Source organism: Geospiza fortis, unplaced genomic scaffold (assembly GCF_000277835.1).
Source record: "Geospiza fortis unplaced genomic scaffold, GeoFor_1.0 scaffold147, whole genome shotgun sequence".
Taxonomy (NCBI): Eukaryota; Metazoa; Chordata; class Aves; order Passeriformes; family Thraupidae; genus Geospiza; species Geospiza fortis.
Window position 1 is genome coordinate 517,235 of NW_005054372.1, and position 22,568 is coordinate 539,802.

Here is a 22,568-nt window from a genome sequence, read left to right on the forward strand (position 1 = left end):
CCGGGTGCCAGCTGCCAGCACCCGCTGGGGACAGGGGCCCCGGAGGACAGCGTGATCCCTGCCGCTGTGCCAGCTCTTGAACCGCTTACATTTGACCCAAATAATGTGCTCTATGTTGGCTTTAACGCTCCTGCGTGACAGCAGAGCAGAGGATGGAACGACTCGGCACTCACCCCCTCTAACACAATCGGCTTCCACGCAGCTCAAGCACTTGACCTAAAGTCTAATGACTCGGCCGGGCAGAGCCCGGTGCTGTGACAGCAGCAGAACAGCCTGGCTGTGGAAGCGCTGCCCGCTCCCTGTCCCGCGCGGCTGGGACAGCAGCGGTGCAAAAATTGTTATTCGACAAGAAGAACTGGAAAGAACAGCTTTGCTGCATTTTAAATATGAGACGTTTGTTTTGTTGGAAGGTGATTTCAGGATGCTAGGGTGGGCCTTAAAAATACTTAAAAGTTCCAGTGAAGAAAAATAACATTGCAGCTGCTGGATGCAATGGATGCAATGCAGGAGCTGCATTTCGTGCTCCCTCAGAGCAGGGGGACAGGGGACTATCGGTGAAGGCGGGAGGGAAGGGAAGGAGGGAAATTTCAGCACGTGGCAGACTTGGAAGGGCTTGTGCAGATCAGTGATGGCAGAGCAGAGCCTCGGCACAGCCGGGGACAGCGGGGGAATGTCCCAGCACGGGCGGGATGCGCTGGCTGGGCAGCGGCGCAAGCTCTGCTCCCGCGGGTGCTGCGCCAGAGGAGCCCACGCCGGCACCGCCACTGCTGCTGCTGCCAACCACTGCACACAACATTGAGCACAGAGGGCTGCTGAAACAAGCAGATAAAATATGTGTTTGGAAAGAGCGAAACAATCAACAAGGGAGCTGGGAAAGCTGAGCGGCCAGGGATTTGGGTGATGGCTTGGATGTGCTTACGCAGCCCAGGATCCATGGGGTAAACCTCTAAGATATTTCCCTGAGCAGCTGGGCAGAGACAGCCATTACTGAGTGCAATTAACTGCTTCATTACCACCTAAGCAAAACAAACCCATCAATCTCTGCTGCATTTACCAAAAGGAGAGACTGATACCAAGATACAAACACTGTGCTGCAGACTGCAGGCATGGCACAGTGACTGTGCTGCCCAGACAGTCCCTGGAAGCAGATTTTACATACCCCACACTATTTCAGGTGTGCTGACACACACCAGTGAGCCAGCACTCAGCACCCTCAGGAGCTGAGCTGCCCCACAGTGTTACAAACACCTGCTGAGAGGGAGCTGTAAGCCCAAGTGGGAGTAATGGATTTGAGAGCAGTTTAGCCTTTTAAGGTCCACCTTTAGGCACCTGGACTTGATGCATCCAGCAGGTTTTAACAAGCAAAATGAAGGCCAGAGACTGCTTCTAGACAAGAGCAGATTACCAAAGGGAACCTACAGGGTACAGATCACTTTCAGAGGATCAGGAGAAGCTGTGGTTTTCAAGATGAAGCCCAGAGCCACCCCAGGGTCAGAGCTATCCACCCTTCTTTACAGCAGCATAGACATTTCCTACAAGCTCTTTTCTTCCCACCAGACACATCTCTGATAAGGCTTCAGGTGACAGGCAGGGAGTAAAAGGTCCTCTGGCATGCAGGAGGAACAGGGATAACTGACTCTGAGATCCAAGGTTAAGCTTCAAAGGACCACTAAAACATCAGGGGCTGGAGACTTCAGCATCTCTAAAACCCTTGGTCTACTGAGAAGATTAAGCTCTGAGTACAGTAAAAAGAACTGCACTTACCTCTGTGATTAGATACAAGTGATTTATGAAAGGGATTATTCATGGATGCTTGAGATAGCAGGACAGGATGAGCTGATCTTGTGTTCCCGAGTATTTTAATAAGCTCTTCTGTAGGATGGAGATAACATACCTACAGCAGTGTGAGGGCACAGTAACCAGTGCTGGTGCTGTGGTTGGCAGGGGAAGATCAGGAGCACTGTGCATTGTACAAGGTTAAACTGAGGAAGGAGTTACTGTACAAAATCCTACAGACTCTACTGTGGCACAGTGTTGCAACATCTCTGCTGTGGGGAGGCCCAAAAAAAAAATGCTCACAACAGCCCCTTCATCCTGAGCATCTCCGGGACAGGGGCTCAGCAGAAGTGGTGGGAGGCAGAAGCCACTTCTCGTGCTCAGGCAGAAGAAAGAGATGGCTCCCCCTCCAGTCCTTCACAGCTGGGTGAGCATATGAATAAATCCCTCTTGTGTAAAAGAAAAAAAAAGTTTACTTCCATCTTCTATTGTGCCTCACTGTAAGGTCTGTGCAGGGCTGGCCACTGTGGTTCCATGCCTGGTTCCTCAGGCAAACCTGCTGCTCTGTGTCCAGCATTTGTGAAGGAAAACAAAGCAGAAGGATCATCTCTTCTCCAGCTGCAGGCAGGGTGTGTGGAAGAAGTAATTCTAGACAGCCATGCTCAGCTCTCACACTGTCTCTGGGACATTGATGGTACCCAGAGCCCAGCCTGGCCTGTGCAGGAGAGATGTGTTCAGCATGACACCAGTATTAATGAGCACAGCAGGAAATCACAGCCAGCTCACAAGGACAGGAGACTGTTCTTGGCAAACTGGGAAGTGACTCCTGTAGCTGATTAGGAATTGCACATTGGGAGGTTTCTGTGCTCAGGGATTTTCCTTCCCCTCTTTTAGATACTGGGCTCCTAAACGGGAGTGGGTTCCTCCCTGAATCCCTCTTCCTTGTGTTTGATCCATTACCTTTCTTTTCCTGCTACTTGTAAGAGCCCAATGCCAGTGTGACTCCAGCCCTGGTGCAGGATTAGCTCTGGGGTGAAACAGGAAGATGGAGAGCACTGGTGGCTTTGCTGCATCCCTCCTGTACATCAGCCCACAGAGAAATCCATTGTCTTGGTAACTTCCTGGACCAATTTATAATCTGAGACCACAAGGACCCTGACCTCTGTCACAGGGTAGCCCCACTGAGTGCTTATTTCTGCCTTAGTCCCCACATGGGTGGCTGCAGCACTGTGCCTGTAAGAAGCACCTGATGTTGTTTGTTAAAAATACTCGTGCTCATAGGTATAGAGTTCATTACAACAATCAGCTCACTGTTCAACAGCTGGTTATGCACAGAGATTTAACATCTTCTTTCTCACCTGTGTTTGTTCAAGTTGACTCAACTTCTGGCCCATTCTGGTTCCCATCAGACCCCTGCCAGGAGGAGCCTGGCCTCCCAGACCTGTGCACCCAGTGTAGGCATTTACTGATGGCGTCTGCAACCCTATCTCTGATACATTCAATAGATTGCAACTCTGAAAGTTTCCAAGCCCTTGGTCACTCCCATGGCTTTTCCCTCACAGCAAAACACACCAGGAACATTTTTAGCAGGACTCTTTCTCAACACCTTCCCCCAACGAGTTCCACCCTCCTTTGTGCCAGGTTCTTTATCCATTTTATAAATACCATAAATAAATGCAAACACTGCAGAGGCTGATGGAGCTGAACACCAGCAGCACAAGAGCACAGAGCAGCCAAGAAGATACAATTTGGCAAGAACAGCCTTCCTCTGGCAGCCAATGCTGTGACAACATCTGAACCTTGGGAAGGCACTGGAAAGGCTCCAGGAGCAGCACATGGGGCAGAGGGTTTTATCACATGGAGCTGGTGTTCTCAGCAGCTTCTGAGCTGTTTGTTCTCAGAGGAAGTGCTTTCATAATTGCTTGATTTGAGGTTAATGATTTTTCTGTTTAAAAACAACCTAATATTATTTAATGATTGGTAGTTATTTGCACTCTGCAATTAGAACACGCTATGAGAATTATTTGTTGCAGGAATGGGAATTGGAGATTTTCAAGAAGTGAACACTTTTTTTTCATTTCTTACTGCAGCAAGCAAGCAGAAAATACATGTAAAAATATAATCAACAAGCAAAAAGACAATAGCCTCTCTGTCCCCTCCACCTGCTAAGGAACAGTGTTTCTTTAACACTGGGTGGGAATAGATAAGTAGCACTCCCAATGGGTTTTTCTGCAAGCTCACTGAAAATACCCTTAATGCAATAGGTAAGACAACATCTTGCACGTCCCTTGGGAGTTGCTTTTAGCAAAACAGCCTGTGGAAAAAAACAAACCTTTGGGCAGTGTCCCTTGGGCTGTCAGCTCCTTGGCTTCTTTCTCCCTCCAGCCTGGACAGGTCTCAGCTCCCCAGCTCAGGGCTGCAGCACCTGTGGGCTTGTGCCTGGCAGTGGCAGAGGCTGGCACTTGTGTTGGGTATTTTCACTAAGCACTCAAGATACCCTTAAGCTTTCACACTTTACATCAGCCTGAATTTTGGATTCTTTACTGCTGCTTTACTTTGGAGTCTTTTCTTTGTTCTTGTCCCAGTGTAAGTCGAAAGTTGCATGGAGGCAGCATCTGGATGCAAGTCTGCATCCTCAGGTTTTCACAAAGCACCTTTTGAGACAGACACTAGACACAGCCATATTTCAAACACTCCCTACAGGAAAGAAATATGGAAACATTTTCCCTGAGACTCAGTTTAGAGTCTAACTCCAATATCATTCCTTTAAAGAGAAAAAAGCAAGAGAAAGGGCAGAAAGCAGAATGTGAGGAAAAAACATGACAGGGAAGAACACCTGTCAGGTGTACAGGTGGGCAAGGTTTTCCCACTTTGTTCTCCAAGCAAGGCTGATGTTCTGTCCTGAAAGAAACTCTAAAAGACATGACAATGACAGGGTATAAAAGAGTCACTGAATTCATTAGTGGTAGTTTTATATTTTGTTCCAAGACACTTGGACCAAGTGGAATTTTCTTCTTTGAACAGAGGTTCTTTACAGGGGAAGTATAGCAATTTCCTTCATTATTTTTTTTAAATTAAGGAAGAGTTATTTCTAGACAAAGAAGTTACAATCACTGGCTCAAACCTGTAAATTTTGGTCCCTTGTACCTTTCCAGCAGCTACAAGTCCTAGACAAAAGCAGGTAGTTCAGAGATGGACACCCAGGACTTTTGGACTACTTGGGGTTCAGTTTTTACTGTATAATTTCCCAGTATTTGAGAGCATCATGGAGTCATTTCTTTTAAATATATTTATGAACTTGAAGTGATTATTTTTCTGTTTATATCTTCAATTATTAATCTCCAGCTTTCTGCAGATAAGCCAAAGAAAGTGAAATCAATTAAAAAAACCAAAACAACACAAAACTAGCAGGCTTTACTGCTGCATAATAAACAGAAAAGCTGCTAGTGAAGCAGCAATAACAAACGATCTTGACCAGAAAAAATAATTATTAAGTACCTCAAGCTTTCATCTCAGAGGCTCCCCAAACACAGAGGAAGATGGCATGGTACAGGTCCTCTGGGGATAAAGCCAGGATAATCTCACTGCTCTTTACATACCTGACAGATGCCTTCCCATGACCAAGGATCTTACTGGGACAATCCATGCAGAGCCATTGGCCCAGCCCTGGAATGATGAGGGACAACTTTCTTCAAATTGTCCAAAAAAGGCTGAGGCACTTTCACATCATTTTCAGACACACCTCTTATGAAAGACAGGTATTTTTAACATGTTTTACAGGACATCAGCAGAGAGGTTAGCAGTAGAAATGCCATTCAGGACTAGCTCTTACCATGATCTTCAACTGTACTGACAAGTCCATTGGAACCACAGCCTAATTCCAGCTAAAAGCCTGAAAGCTGGCAATTGCTGGTACATTATGTGGAAAGCAGTCACCTCAAACACCCTCCCTGCTGCTGTTTTATATCATTTTTATTAACTCAGTGAATAAAAAAGTCATGGCAGTAACACCAACATTTTATTGCCCTGTGAAGAACTATGTAAAAGTGCAGAAATACATAAATAAGACTTTCTAGAGTAAGACATGAGTTTAAGTGCTTGCTTAAGTGGTGTGAGTGCCTGGCCTGGGGTTATTTTCAGAAAATAAAATCTCAGTATTATGTGAGGTAGTTACAAGCTCAGTAAGCTCTGCCATTCCCAGGCCCAGGGGTCCCTCCCACCCTGGGCTGTGCCAGACACTTCAGGCTCCTGAGAAAGAGCAGATGGGAGCAGCACTCACAGCTGGACATGAGCAGCAGCCCCTCTGCAGTCACTCATGCTCACAGGCACTGCTCCCCAGGGGTGGGAGGTTGACAGGGCCCCACTGTTGGATGGTTTGGACACAGGATTTTCCCTTTTGCAGACAAGTTCAGTCAGAGCCCTAAAAGGCTGCTGGTTGTTTGCAGAGAAAAACTGAGAAAAAAAAATCAGCTTCCTACCTTAGAGTAAAACATGAGGGAAAATAGTTCTTTACACTTCAGAACCTTCATGTTTAGTGAAAACAAGAAATGAAATGAGTTCATGAAAGACTAATTGCCCAGTTTGTTTTATGCATGAGCCCCAGCATTCCTAGCACATGCAGTTACAGCTTGTTTTCAAAGAGACCAATTACTTCATTAAAACATCATCTTCACACTTCCAGAGCTGCTTTAACAAGTCTTCTCCTCTTCATCCTTCTGGCCTATTATTTTACCATTTTTTGGTTTAAGAGCAAAGGAAAAAAGAGCCAAATGGCGATATCTATAATTTACCAACAGCTATTAAAACCTGAGAATTAGGATCTATCCTTTCTCCACCACAAAGTAAAGGAATACTGCAGAACTTTAAACAGCTTGGTGCAAGACCCAAGGTGGTATCTCAGGCAGGATGCTACTGCAGGTACAAGGACACCAAGAGGTTTGAAACAAGCCTGTGCCTGGGAACTTGAAGGGCAAGATCAGGAAACAATAAAGATGAAAGCTCTTTGAGTTGTCTTTATATTTCACTATGTGTAAGATATTCATTGAGGCCACAAAGTCTAGTTTATACACAGCAGAAACTGAAAGCTGAGGGAGGTAAAGGGTGAAAGAGGAGAAAGAAAAAGAGCTAAATCCCCCCCAAAAGAAGTGAAAAGGATGCCTACAGAGATGACAAGAAACATAAAACATAATTCAGTGAAATGCCATCATTAGAAAATAGAGTTCACAGTAAGCTCTAGACTGCAGCACAAACCTTGGTTCCAAATGAAGACATTTGAGCCATCACAGTTCCTGTGAGGAAGCAGAAAGCAGGAGTCTCCATCCTGCATGTGCAGGAGCAGAGTGCTGCAGTCCTGGCGCTGGCAGGGAGATGCTATCGGGGGTTGCCATGGAAACAGCGGCGCAGCCCCAGCAGCTTTGACTTTGCAGGAACTGAGAGTTCAGCGAGGCTCTGAGAGCTGGCTCCTCCAGGGCTGGGATGGGGCTGTGTTTGAGGCTTTCCCACTTCCCCACCCGAGTACAGGCACAAGCACACACAGCCCGTTCCCTCCTCCGTCCTTTCAGCTCAGACAATGCACACAGAGGTCACTCCTCACCCATCACTTCCATCCAGGTTCCCCTCTTACATACCTGACATGCTCTGTGAAAGCTTTTCAGTCTGTTTGAATGTTCTGGACAGGGGTATTCCCTGGAAGCAGAGGTATTTTACTGAAGTTCTTTTCACTGCAGAGGAAGCCTTGATATCCACCAGCTTTACAAACCCAGAGAGAGCTGGAAATGCTGTACAATTTGTACAGAGCCAAAAAGGATCACTCCAGAGTTTACTGTAATTACTTTTTTCCCCCTGGAAACAGGTGTGATTCAGAAGGGAACTGTCATACAGCAGAGTCCAGCACCAGGTGAATTATTGCTGTCTTCGGCAATGCTGCTCTTACCTTATTATCCTCTTCACTCCCATTGTGATACCCCCAACAGGAAAACTGCTGTGAAACATGTTGTATTCTGGAGAAATCCCCTTTTTGATTAAAAAGTCCCTTTAGGATCAATTTCTACTGTTCACTTATTCATACACACCTGAAGGCAGCATTATTTGCCCATAAACATTATGCATGTTAATTCAGATACAATCTCACATTTGTGTGCCAGTTTCCCATCAAGTTTCCCCATTGTTGCACCACTGAAGCCAAGACCCCAATGTAATGGAGCTGTAACATGTTTTCTGTTCAGTGAAATGGCATCCCAGAGCTATGCAGCATTAAGTCCTCTGGAAAAGAAAATAAATTCCCATAAAACCTTTAACAGCTGTATCTCATACAGGGGGCAGAACAAAGCAGCACTGGGCATTTATATTTCCCAAGGATAACTGTGCACAGAGATCCAAGGAGCACTGTTTTCATTGCAGATTTGTATCCCCCACAGGAAAGATTATTCAGATGTGACACGGGCAGATCAAACATGCCCGATGACTGAAGTGGCCATTGACACAAGATATTTTGGGAAGGGAGATTTTCAGCTGGTGGCAAGAGATAGCACGAGGCAATGCTAAGTGACAGGCTGGTATTCTAGCTTTGATTTACCACCCCTTCACTGTATGGGTGACTTCCATCTTCAAATTTAAACTCATTTCTTTCACGTTATTTGCAAGGTGAGAAAGAGTTAAGGCCAGTTTGTTTGACAGGATGGCAGCTGTCACTCCATGTAAACAGACCCCAAATGAAAGAGCAATCCAGCACATGGAAGTAGAAAGTCCTGACACTTTAATTATCTGAAGAGATTACAAGATGAAAGTCTTGCTTGAGGCAAATGTATATTAGTATTGATATAGTCATTGTGCTTTTCAGTAAGAGAAATAGGAGTCTGTATTTACATAAGAAACTATAGTGTCTGAGATCTTTAAATATCATATTTATGGAAATGATTCTGAATTACAGCATTTACAAAATAAAAACAAGCTTAAATAAATATTCAGTGCATTAAATAAGATTTTTTCCACAGAAGCAACTTTTTCTGCATATTTATTTCACAATTGAAGTTTGTTGCAATTTTTTTATCCTATAAAAGAAGCATTAAATTTCTTGTGTGTTTTTCTGGTTTTTTTCTTCCTAAAAATAAAACTGCAATAATCATTGCAATGTGAAGCCTGAGATTTAAGCCTGAATAAGTATCATTGCTTGCACCACATTACCCATCTCCCACCAATCACCCAACCCCATGCCTTTCCAAACTCTAGTGAATGCAGACACTCCAACCCAAGGATTTCATGAGAAGGATTTCAGGGATGTAATAATAATAAAAAATATAAATAAGTGAGGATAACACATCAGAGCTGACATTGTCTACAAACAGCATCATAAGGCTTGTGCATTACACATCAACTAAGTGAAGCTGTTTCATCTGAATCAAAATGACAGTAGTGCCAAACTGCAGCACCCTTATATGGCTCATTAACACTGAACAGTAAACCACTGAGCAAAGGGAATGTCCCCAAAAAATAAATAAAATTTAAAAACAAATTAACACTGGCCAGTTTTGCCTTATCAGTTTGAGAGACGACCTTTCTCAGGCGTGATACCACAAACAACTTCCTCACCCATTTCTGTATTTCTCACTTTGAAACACAGTGTGTAGTGCCACAAGTCAGGAAAGGGGGCACAGCAAAGAGCTCTTGATCTCGTTCCCTCTGTAACCACAGCACACACTGCCTTGCTTTTCATGAGGCCAGCTCAAAGCAGGTCCAAATGCCTTTGAAACCTCAGTGCTCAGGGAGCTCTTACTGCAAATAGTTCGTGCAAGATCATAGCATGAATCTGTGTGAGTCTCATTTCCTTCCTCTCTGAGTGGAGATAACAATTATTCCCTGGTGTTTCAAATAAATACAAATGTCTTCTGAGTTGTTAGCATGAGTGAAGTACCAGTATGCACTATTTTACACGGTTACTCTGCCAAATGTGGACAACAAGTACCCTTCTCTGGCTGACCATACTGTGAGAACTTTTGGATATCTCATTACATATTTGCCTTTTAAAAAACCTCAGTATGGGAGAAATAATTTGTCTTGTCTACTAAATTTTGCTGCCAAACTGTCAAAAACCTCTATTATAATATGAATTCGTTTATTTGGTAACCACTTCCTCTGAAGTATGTTAAGTTTTAAATGCTGATATAGAAACCAAACTTCTGTGTCAGACTTTATTAACAAGATTTAGCCTAAATGATCCAGATTATAAATACTTCCAAAACTCCAAACTATGGAAATGGAAGTTGAAAAAATTCTTAGAAGACAATTTGGAGTTATTGCTCTGCTTGGTAAATAAGAGGCAACAGAAATATACTGTTTTAGGGCCTTCAGGGCTTCCTATGGGAGTCACTGAAAATTTTGCCTTTGTAAATATTGAATACAGATTTGAAATATATTTGCTTTTTTTAATCCTAGCATACGTAGCAAAAATCTAGACATGGGGAGGTTAAATGGCAGCAGGTGGGAGAGTGCTGATGCCCACAGCCATGCTGGGATTCCAATGGGCACAGGAGTGTCTGAGCTTTGGGACTGATCCACTGGGGATGGACTAATTAACTGGCTACTCTGTTCCTAGCATGTAAGATAAGCAGCAATGCCTGTCCAATTCTCTGAGCCCTATTTCCTTCCACACAGTGCATTTGTTCTGCATATGGCATCGTAACATTAATGTTATAAATTTATGGAAGACTGTACTGTAGCCTTGGAGCTACAGACGCCTCGTAGTTCCCTTTAGCAGCTTAGTAAAATGCAATAAAAACTGTCTGTACAAAATTTATAATAATGGATGTCAAAGCCTACGTGCCCTCACTGGGTCCCTCTTTCAAGTTAATTCTTGGCTTAGGTCAAATATATCAGTCCATGTAAGACTCCAGAAGACACAGCAGTAGTTTAATTTGTCAGATACCAGCTCTGTCACTATAGAAAGGAGTGACATGGAACATGTAACAGTGAGTGCAAACACGGACAGGCTTCATCTGGCCATAACGAGGTAATGGAGCAGAGTGGGAGGAACAGCGGGAACAGAAGATCTGAAAAACAAGAGGGAAATTTCTCTTCAGTTCCTCTGAAGAACAGGATGGGACAAAATTGATTTCAAGGGAGGGGCGAGAAGATTGTATGAGCTGGCAGCAGCACTGTCCTCAGCAGAGCAAGTGAAGGGCCCCAGCAGGCAATCCTCACCCAGTGTATCTGGCCAGGGTGAGGGTGCCCAGCACTGACAGTAGCCAAGGCTGGCCTGTCCTCCTCTGCAGCTCCATCAGAGGTGCAAAGAAGCATCTCTCCCTTGGTTTTAAAGAAAGGCATGGGGAATATTTGTGAATATCTCTGAATTTCATACTCCTGCAAGTCCACTAGGTAGTTAAAGAAGCAGCTTCTTCCTTTCTAACTTGTACCCCAGCCAGCAAGTGAAATGGGATTGCAGATTTCTGGCTTCCTGTGGTACATGACTGCTTTTTTCTCCCTCGCTCCCTCTTCCACCCCCACAAACTTGCAAAGCAGCAGCCCTACACACCAGAGTGATCCTCCAAAGGTTTGGGAAGAAAGCAAAGGGACACCCTGTCCCTGCAGCTGAGCTGTGTGTGCATCACCCCTGGCAGTGCAGGCTGCCCTGGCTCTTTAGAGCTTACAGCAATAGTCCACAGTGACTCTGTTGGGGTGGGGAGTGTTCTAGGATCTCATCAGGCAATTCTGCCTTTAGCTTTATACACTTATTGCTGTATAAAAGTCAAACCCCTCCCCAGCCCTTTGTAAACATAAGCTGAGAGTTGGCAGCCCAGGCACACAGAAGCACCTGTGAATTGAGAAGCCTGGCTGAGTGTGCACATTTTGCTGTGCAGCCAGGTTCTGTGGTGCACATGAACTTGCTGCTGGCTTTGGTGGGACTTCTTTACAGCCCTGAGTGAGTCATTACCTTGCCACAGCTCCTGCAGTGGTGCTTCCTGCGAATGACTGTGAAAGGAGCCTTGCATGCAGTGCAGTAGCTGCAGACTTCATCTGGAACCCAGTCAGGAGGATCTGGCAGAAACACAGCAACAAAAGGGAACATCAATCAAAAAGGGAATAAAACCAAATATGTGATTACCAGATCCACAAGGAAGGAGGGAGAGTAAAACATAACAGCAGCTGCTTTCCATCTGCATTCCTCCAGGTGCTTTGCAAACAGTAGCTGAGTGAGTTCAGGATGCCCAGGAGGGCTCAACTCCCCTCTTCTCTGCCAGGCACCCACCTTTGGGCAGAGCAGATCAGGCATTAAAATGGCCTATGACAGCTTTGGACTTGAAATAAAATCTATCTTAGTCATATGCAAGTCCAGGGAAAAGGAGATAAGCAAAATAAAGCAGGAAGACAAGAGATGATTAAAGCAGAACTGAATCATAAATGTTTTTATCAGTGCCACCACCATCAAAACAAGCTTTGAGCTGAGATCATTGCCAGCCTCTTCAGCCTTCCCTCCAGAAAGACCAACTGCTTTTCTGCAATTAGGCAAGCAACTGTACAGGTAATAAACCCAAAGCCTGATTACCATCTGTTCAATTATTAGGACTCTTCCTGGAAGTCACCAGTAACTACAGCAAAACCACAAAATCAAGTGTACACAGCTCAGCAGAGAAAGAACTCGCCCATTACCACGGACAGCATGTTTCAGTTGTTTATGTCTCCTGTGAGCTCTCCAACCTCCCATAAAAGACAAGCAAGCAGGGAAATGATTTGGTTTTGGCAAGGCAGAAGGTATTGGGCTCCCTTCTGTCGAGCTGCTTCTGCTCACGACAGCCTGACATGACCTCAAAGAGTCTGGAGTTACAAGTGTAGAAATGATGAAGCTGACTGCTTAATCAAGTTGGTAAAAATCTAATGAGTGCAAAGCAAGTTCTGTCCAGAAGGAATCCATGGACAGGGTGAACATGAACTGCTGGGTGTATTTATCCAAGTTCCCTCCATGCAGCTCCTTTCTGAGTATTATTTACAATTTGCAAGCCATGCAATTGCTGATTTATAAACCTGACAAGCAAGATCCCTACCTCAAGGAGCATACTATCAAACAACAAAATATATGGTGCAGTTGATGCAGAGGTTAAGAGGACTATAGCTACAGGCAGAAAGATAATTAAATGAAAAATCCACTGGTTTGTTCCAACATAACTATGACCAGTTTTCATGTGTTTGTCACATTGCAACATTTGTCAAATTAGAAGTACAAAGGATATAGCATTCAATGTAAGAAACTGCTCAAAAAGCAGATTAGTAAAAACAAAGAAAACTTAGAATTTGACTCAGCTTTTATAGGCTTCTCTAAACTATTTTAGAGGTTGAACCAGCTTAAGAAAGCTATCCTTCACTTCATGAGCACATCAGTCTGATACAGGTTACACCTACAGGGCCAGTGACCAAACCCAGAAGTTGATGGGCAGAGAAATTACTGATGTGGTGGAAAAAAAAGGAGATTGCACATAGAAGTCTTCACCTCATCCCTGAGAGCAGTTCACCAGAAAATGTTCTGTGGGGACACAAGGCTACAAATCCCTGGTTCAGAGGCAGGGTTTCCTTCAGCAGCAGGAACTGCCAGCTTAAGTCAAGCATTAATAACAGTTCAGCCAAGACATTTTTCTTTCCACTTTTTTTTTCCTTTTCTGCAATCTCCCTAGGCATTACATGTATCTTGCCCAGTGAAATTTACTCCTAATATCAGTTTATGATGTAGATTTTGAAAACTTTGTCATTTTCTCTTATCTAAAACCATGGCAAGCCTGATGGAGAATCCCCATGTTCCAGGAGGCCCCTTGGGTTATCAGCTATATCCCAAACAAAAGGCAAAATATGAACCAATAACAATGCTCCTGTTTAAAACTCGTCTCTATATAGATTCTGTTTTCAGGGATTTAACTATCCATTGATTCTCACTCATTTTGAACACCGCAAAATTTAGGAAATTATTCAAGCTCTGTGCCATCTCCCTCTGCAGGCCTGGTGGAAGCAGGGTTGCTAAGATGCTCAATTTGATACTGATGCTTTATAAACTGCATTGCAGGGTGGGCTACCAGGTTCAGACAGCTACTGATTCTAATATTCACAGAACAGCCACAAAGCACAGGCCCTTCCTGTACCCCCTGCAGCATCCCAAGGTGATGTGCCACTTCTGCAGCAGCTGCAGCCATCATCACTCCTTCCCTCACATCACAGCTAGGTCACACACATTATAAGCCAACACAGGCCCACCCCAAAGACTCTAAAACTCAGCAGCAGAAAGCAGCTTTCTTATCAGCTGTTTCATTTTTTTTTAGTTTCTTTGAGGGGCTTTTTTTGTTCGCTTTGTTTTTTGTGAGGGAAAGATAGTTATTTTTTTCTTCCCTCCCCTATATTTTTCTGTTGTTGCCCTTGAAGTGCAATGCTGAAAAAGTTCTTTTTAAACTGATCTTGCACAGATTTGCCTCCATGCTAAATAGAAAAAATAACTGCAAGAAAACCCCCAAAACCCCAACCCCCCAAAAGCAAACAACAAAACCAAACAAAAAAACCAAACAAAAAAACAAAACCAAAAAACACCCAGCAAATTTTGATAAATAATGACCTCAAACTAACAGTAATCATATAATCTGTAATTCACAGTTACAGAATCACTTGACTGACAGATGAATTAATCTGAAAACTTTTGTTTTTGTAACTTGGTTTTCATAAAAAATAATTCACAACTTATTGGCAGTGTACAGAAACAGCACAACCCTCTCCACAGAACACTCTCCCACAGCAGAGGGACTCTCTCTGCCTCCACACTGGTGTCACCTCAGCTGATTCACTGAACGTGAGTGTCACTAGGGTGGCCAAAGGGCACATTTCCCCAGACAGTGACTCAGCAGCAGTACCCGTGCCCCTTGCCTCAGGGGCTTTGTGCCCTCCCAACCACTCACACCAAGATCTGCTGCACTGCAGCACACCCCCAAATAGTAACACTTGGTTATGTAACAGCTTTTAACATTCAAACTGCTGTACAAATGTAATTGCTTTAATCCTCACCACCCAGCTACAGTCAGCGTGTGGGGAGAAATCAGGAGAGGGATGTCTTGCACAGAATCAAAGCAGTGCAGCACTGAAGTGACATTTGAAATGGGGAACTTTGGGCCACTACCCCAAAGCCTTTCCTCCCAGCTGACTGAAAATGCCCTTACACTGACTACAAACACAGAGCTGTGAGAGTTAGAAATCCAATGCAGTGCTGGAGTGGAGCTGAAGTTCTCCCCCTGGCAGGAAGGATGAAGTCCTGGTTTGGTCTCTCTGAGCCCATAGAAGCCCCAGTGGATGCCACCCCTTAGTTCCCTACCCCAGCCTCATCTCACTCAACCTTGGGAGCAGCCCCTGACTTACACACATCAACAACTGAGTCACTGGGCTTTTTATAGAACAGTTTATTGAAATACTCTCTGAAGAGCCCTCTCCTGAGGGGAAAAGCTTCCATGTGAGGAGCAGAGAGTGCGTTACACGAATTAAACCCCGAGCACGAGCCTGGAGCTGTGCAGGGAGCAGGGCAGCAGCACTGCACCCACAGGCTTTCCATGTTGCACTCCTTCTCCAGGCTATGCTGCTCCATTAGCTGTGCATGCTGCAGCAAATAGCAACATCCAGTCTCTAAAGCATTATCTGCCTGTGCTTCAGGGATTTGGACAGGGAAGGGAGGGAAAACCTTGTTCCTGGGCTAATTGGCCCAGTGCTTTATCATGCAATGAGAGTTTGGAGAAGTCTGCTGGGAAATGGATGAAGTCCACAGCACAAACATCAAAGAGGAGGAGGAAGGGAAGGAAGGGATTAATGAGACAGAATACAGATATAAATTTTAGAAGAAAACATTAAAAGCATTCATAGGAAAAAGGCAGAGAAATGAAGAGAAACAAGTATTTAAATGACTAAGAAACAAGTTTAGAGAAAGGAAAAAGCACAAGATAAAATTAAATAGTGCTAGGACTGAAAAAGGCTCTTAACTATTCAAGCTTGCATGACAATTTCTCGTAAATCATGAAATTTTACAGTATTTTTATTTATTCTGTAGCTTTTAGCATCCACCTTTATGTGTCTACGTAATGTCTATCTCATTAGCTAAAAAAAATTTCTGCTCCTAAAGTTAAAAGTCAGATAAATCCAAGATGCTGGCGCTTGAAGAAAACCATAATCATGGACAAAAAAAAATCACAGACAAAAAAAAAATCACAGACACTGTAAACTGTCAAAAAGAACACATTAATTAATTTGGCATTAAATATGTGCATTATACCTAATGCAGTCCCATCTAATCTTAGAAAACCAAGATGATCATCTCTCTGTCAGAACACAAGAGAAGAGAACATGGATCCAGGTCTATCAGCTGTGATGACTGAAACATTAGCCCAGAAAGCTGAAGTTTTTTCTGTGGTGCTGAGACACAAGAGACCAATGCAGAGAGAGAAACAACCCCAAAAGTTGTTGGAGCTGGCAGAAGGCCTAGGCAGCAAATCTGTACTCTGGTAGGAGACAAATCAGAAGCAAGCACACCACAACTCCCTGCTGAAGAGCAGCTGCTAAATCCTAAACTTGTGGTGTTTGTGTTACAGCCAGACAATTCAGAGAAAACACCCCTTTCTGCATCTTTTGTTTTTATCAATTATTCCTAATGCACAACTCCAACTGAAAGTTCCTCCTGCATTAGATTTCAGAGCACATCATGCAAAATAACCCTGATTACACCAAGCTGACCTGCAGAGTTCTGCTCCCACAGCATCCTGTGGAACTGCCACCGCTGCAGCGTTACCCTCACTGCTGCCAAAGGGGTCAGATGGGGCTGCTGGATCTCTCTGATCAAAGCAGGATTGCAAATTCTCACAGTTTAAAGCAAGGAAAGTTGAAAACTAAGGTGACTTGACTTTACCCCCTCACTTCAACTGCCACAGCAAAATGAACCTTTTTTTGTCCCTCATCACACCTGATTTTCCACGTCATTCTGGGCAATCTCTGACTTTGATGTAAGATTCCTACCATGCAATTGTACCAAAGTAATTTTTGTCCTTGCTTAGAAGATTCAGTGCTGATTACAGCCAACTTGACATTTTTCAAAAAATAAATTTTTATGCTTAATATAATTTGATGAAAATTCTGGGGCTAAGGGAGAAAAGAGGTACAGACTTCTTAGCTTCAGCTCTGGTCAAATGACTTTGTTAGGATGGAATTTCTGTGCAAATCTAGAAAGCTTCCATCAAGACACAGAGCTTTGCAAACTTGGGCTCAAGCCTCTGCTCTGCCTGATTCAACATAACCTTGGAATGATGTCCTGTGTCCATTCTGTCCAGGTACATGACCAGCAACTCATTCTTTGGGCAAATTAATTATTTATATAAAATGGAGCAAGTCTCATAGAAAACACTGGTTTTCACTGAGATATGGGTGAAATCTTTACTTTAAATCAGATGGAGCAGAGACTTGGATCTTCCATCTAACCATTAGCAAGAATATTCTCTGTAAGACTTAGCAATCATTATAAAATAGAAAAAAGTTGATAATAAAGATCTACATAAAACATACCAGAACACTCAAAACATGTATTTATTATACAAAACCTAATCAAAATCCCAGTTATGATGTTACAGAGTTGAATAAGTTTGTTCTTTGCAGTATTTAGGGGATGTTTTCTCGTAAGTGCTGCATGGAATTCTCAACAAGTTCCACATAGTGCCAACAAAGAGGGATAGTCTTTGAGAAGGGAAAAGGCTTTGAGCAAGTTCCTAAAGCCTAAATCAGATTGAATTACTGCACTACAACCTAAAACCTGTAAGAATCCTGTAATTCTACATGCATGATTAAATATGTTCAGTTGATTATAAAACATTGGCTCCATATGGAAATTTGATTCCTCTCTCACACAGCATAAGCAGAGCTGCTAAAAAAGGAAAAAGTGAAAAGTTATGTGGACAGAACACCTTTCACCAATGAAGTGTGCAACAGTTTAACTTTCATTTACAAGGTGTTGCTGGTCATCATCATAAATAACAGAGTAACCACAGGCACAAAGAGGACAAAAGAAAAACTGAAGCATTCAGCTGGGGCTGACAGCTATCTCCAGAGCCATGGTGATTAGATTCTGCACATACAGGAGCATGGGTGGGTTTTTGTGACCCAGGAACAAGAACAAGAGCCTGAGCCTGGGAAACAAAACTTCTGAGTTGTGCCTGTGCTGCTGGATAGAAAGCAGTCAGGGCCCATGACCAAACAGGAGAGGGTGGATGGCAAGGAATCAGGGAGAAATAGAGTGTGCTGTGAAACAAACAGATGCTAACACTACTTGGCACAAGCAGGTATTTGCACTGGCAGCCACAGCAAATCCATTATGTCTGCAGTTTTTAGTAGGTGCTAGCATGCAAGGCAGTTCTGTACAGATGCTAGAGGGATAAGGAGTGAAGATGCTGGTATGGCTGCAGAGACAGCTGAGATGCTACAGCAAATATTTTCATGGAGCACCAACAGCTTCATAATGCTTGCTGGCTTCCTTGAGAAAAATCTTCAGATTTCTAAATATCTCATGTTTGGACAAGAATTATAACTCACTTTCTTAGCCTGCCTTTAACTTCATTAAATGGATCATTTAAAATATTCACGTTTCCCTCTGTTGTAATATATGTACAGTAAAACTCAGATTTGCCCACCTTTAGTATTAAAATCATCAAACCCACAAGGATAAATGTAATGCTCCCAAATATGGTGAGCAGAGTCACACTTAAGCTTTATCCCATTAACAAACTGATAAATTAAAACAATAAAAGGCAATAATTCTCAAGTCAAAGAAGTTAAGAAGTTCCTCTCTGTGTGTGCACATCTATGTACACACATGGGAACCTGCTAAGCAAATACAAAGCAAGTTCTCTGTAGGGCTAGAAATATGATGCCAGATGCATAAATGGCAGAAAGACACAAAACTTCTACTTCCCCAGAGTTTGGTGTTTCTAGAGCTGTACTGGATATTATGAATGACACAGCTCTGCCCTGATCAGGGATGCATTGACACTGGGTTAAATAAGAGCAATTTTCGTACATTTTCAAGATTTCCTTTACACTGTGTGTGACCCATGCTGCCCATTCTCAGTCAGCTCTCATCCAACTGTGCTTTGTCCAAGCTGGAGCTCAGGAACTCCCCAGAAAGGTTCTTCCTGTGCTGGTTTGCAGCTCACCAGGGCACAGGGAGAAAGGCAGTCCCATGGAAGTTCCAGCACATAGGCTCTGTCTGCTGTTACTGCAATTCAGAGCCCAACCTTTTTGCCCAGTGGTAGCCTGCCACTACAATTTGATTTGAGTTTATACACAGAATTTTGTACTCCACTTGCCATCACTTCCATCATTCAACCAGGACAAGAAATTTTACTGTATTTAAAAAATATTTATTGAATATTGCATAAATTAATATCCTGCCATAGGAAAATAAAATTGTTTTACACTCTCTCCCTATAAATATATATAATTTCTTAATACTCCATTAAGTATAAATGTATATACTTCCTTGACAAAAATCTTAGAGCATTAGGACAACAAAGATTAACATACAGACCATAGGGTCATGCTTGTTTTGGAATGCCAATTAATCTGTAGTTTGTTGTATTTCAACCTTCAGAAGGTCACAGGATTTAACTCTTAAACCCTTGCCAATGTCAGCTGGCTCATAATAAAAATTCATATTTGTTTTATGTCCTAGACCAGCTGGTGGGTTTTATATACAATAAGAATGAGAAGTCTGACAAAAACAAGTGATTCATCTTCATAATGTGAGTAGAGGCTAAAACATTCAGTACAATCTTAAGGCCATTTATTTGTTCAGGTTACTGGGCTTGCTTTCCATTTTTGGGTTTGTTGTTTTTTTAATACCATTGATTGAATACAATCTAAAACATTTGCTACATTCAGTTAGAGGGATTTATTTGATAATAGGGAAGAGCTTTCCTGGCAGGTAGCTGGCTGGACCTTCTCAATTTGATACATACTCTGCCACAATGGCAGAAGGGAAGAGCTATGATGTGCTCCTTTGCTTTCAATTGTTTTCACTTTCAGTTGAAATAATTGAGTGACCTGAGGTATAGAACTGAGGTACAAAAAAGAATTAATTAACTTTGATGCAATGCTCTCAGTCTTTGTGTTGAATCCCCTTACAGTGATAATTGTGGTGTATTCCTGTACTCCTTTTGACAGCCGCTGACCCAGATTTGGCCTGAAGGACAAACCCACCAAACTCACTGCAAGCAACAGAGAACAATGTTCAAGCAGCAAAAGTTGCCTTATCCACCAGACATCTTCCACCTGCACCCAAACATCACCCAAACAACACCCAGGGGCTCTTCCTTCTACACTGGCCAGCAAAAACAAGACACATGGGGAGGTGTTGTAAAGGGGAAAAGGCAAATGGCTGCTGAGGTTAAAATCTTGGTGGAACATTATGCTCCATGCTGGATGCCTTAGGGATGGCAAAACCATGTATCCCATTAACTGTCCCTGCACACCTCAGCAGAAAAAGTCTGTACAGTGTTGCCAGCAATGACAATTTGTGATCCGAAGGGACAGGGATTCGCATATATTGGAGGTGAGGGGTGTTTCTAAAGTTCCCACAAATTCAGCAAATTGTCCCACTTCAGATGGCCTTTTTAGTAGCCTTTCTGTGATTTCTTGTGTTTGGAAGGTGGAGCTCATCTCCATACTCCTCAGCATCCTGTGTCTCTTTGGGATACACAAAATTCCTGCCCATCAGGAATGGAGCCAATTAAAACTACATTCTTCTATTGACACAGTCAGAGGAGCTGCACTGGTTTGTAGATATTTACAGCATAACTACTTACACATAAGCCAAGGGAGGCTCCCAGAGAAAGCCTGCAAGGAGGCTGGTGCAGACATGGCCAAGCCTCCCAGTGAGCCCCAAAGGCAGAGTACCTGCAGGAGCACCTGCTAACTGGCTTGGTTAAGAGGATATGTTAGCATGGGACACCACTGACAGCCAAGCTCATCCTGGCTTCCACATCTACTTATTCAAATGGGACTTGCTTATCCCACAAAGATCTGCTTTCTACCATGCAGACACACATAAAACATCTGCTATTATGGAATAAAGGTGCAGGCAGGGGGTTGCTTTGGTTGAAGCTATCTCATATGCTATAAATACCACATATCTGGTTTTACCATTCATTTAGGGCAGGGACATAACTGATTCACACTGCCTGGGTGCTGCAGGGCCTTTTGAATCTCTAAAGATTCCCCTTCACTGTGTTGGTCAGAACATCACCTAAGTACCCAGACCATTGTCCTCTTATTTCAGTAAATAACATCCCAACTCATTTCTCCAAACATGAACCGTTCCCCATGCCAATAGCAGCTGCCATGAAAGGCTGAAGAACCTTAAAAGCTGAACAACATACCAGGGAAAAAAAAAGACTTTGCTGTGACAAAATGCACATCCACTGTGAGAGGGTTATGTAGCATCCTGCAGTTCAGACTAACTGGCTTTTAAGTTCTGTAAGTCAAATTCACCAACAGCATCAGCATCAATCCAAAACAAAAGACAAAGAATTGAAGTGGAAGAGAAGGAATAATCTTGCACTCTTATGCAATACACCCTATACATGGTAAGGATTTTGCTTAAAGATTTGTTCCTTCCTGCACCTTCTGTGACATTCTGAATTACAGCACAATAGAAAAATCAATTAAAATGACTACTGAATAGTTCTTTATCTGCCTCCAAATCATCTTCCTCCAGAAGAGATAATATTTCTACAGTGCATTATACATGAATTAGCCCTGCTGTTCTAAATAGATTAGATCCTTTAGCCTGCAGCTTCAGAAGGGTAAGCAAGCAAACCATGGGTTTTATATAAGCACAAAATAAGTTATATTTCTCTAAAATCTAATCTTTAAGAGTTCATTTTTTCCCTCTGTGATATCTGACCTTTTTTACAAATGACATGAACCAATATTTCTTTTCTGTTGGTCACCACCCTCCACATACAAGCAGAGACACACACTGCTTTGCCACCCAGCTCTGTCATCCTGCATTCCAAACCTCTCACTGGAAGGACAGTAGTCTATGTGGACAAATATAAAACAATAAATCAACGTTTTAAAGCACAAGGGAATTACTGCACACTTGAGTTTCTGGGAAGCTCAGAGACAGTTTCATAGCTGATGGTTGTCTTGTACTTCTCACTTGACCACAGCATATTATGGCTCTGGTAATTGGGCTCCTGGAGTGCTGAAACCACCACTTAGCCTTGAAGATCAAAGCTGATTGCTTTCTTGTTTGCTTCATCTCATATATCTCTTTTCTTATTCTTTGACTGCAAGTGCTCTGATATCTTTTAATCAATTTTTTATACTGAGTTTGCCAGAATAGGACTTGAGCCCATAACTAACTCTGAAGAAGCTCAGATTAATAGAAGAGAAACAACTTGTGAGCTTTCAGAATACTTGAACCTCAACCAAAACTCTGAGACTTACATGCATTTTTCATTCTTACCATGTACTCAGTGAGATTTGAGCAACCTCAGCAGACTTATCTAAAGCTATCATTTTCTTTGAAATAATATGGTGAAGAATGTGAAAACATTAGCCAAAATATCTTGATCAAAGACAAAAGTAAACAAAATATGAAAGGTACTCCTACCTTGGGATAAAGCAGCACATCCACATGCAGCAAACGATACGAAAACCCTCTCAAGATTTGGCTGAGACCTTACTTAGGGCTTTGCATCTCACACAGCCCTCAGAAACTCATCAGATGTAACATCATACACTGTATT

The 22,568-nt window shown here is 43.0% G+C and overlaps 1 protein-coding gene across 1 annotated transcript in view; it reads right to left on the reverse strand.

The window, feature by feature from the left end:
- Positions 1 to 8,507: 8,507 nt before the first annotated feature.
- The window catches only part of ZFYVE28 (zinc finger FYVE-type containing 28), a 79,455-nt gene continuing 65,394 nt past the window's right edge, over positions 8,508 to 22,568 (reverse strand). The window contains exons 12-13 of the mRNA XM_014308530.2: positions 11,702 to 11,805; positions 8,508 to 10,820 (exon numbers count right to left, since the gene is read on the reverse strand). Of these exons, the coding sequence (XP_014164005.1) occupies positions 10,689 to 10,820; positions 11,702 to 11,805 (236 nt within the window). The 3' untranslated portion in view covers positions 8,508 to 10,688. The remainder of the gene's footprint in view (positions 10,821 to 11,701; positions 11,806 to 22,568) is intronic.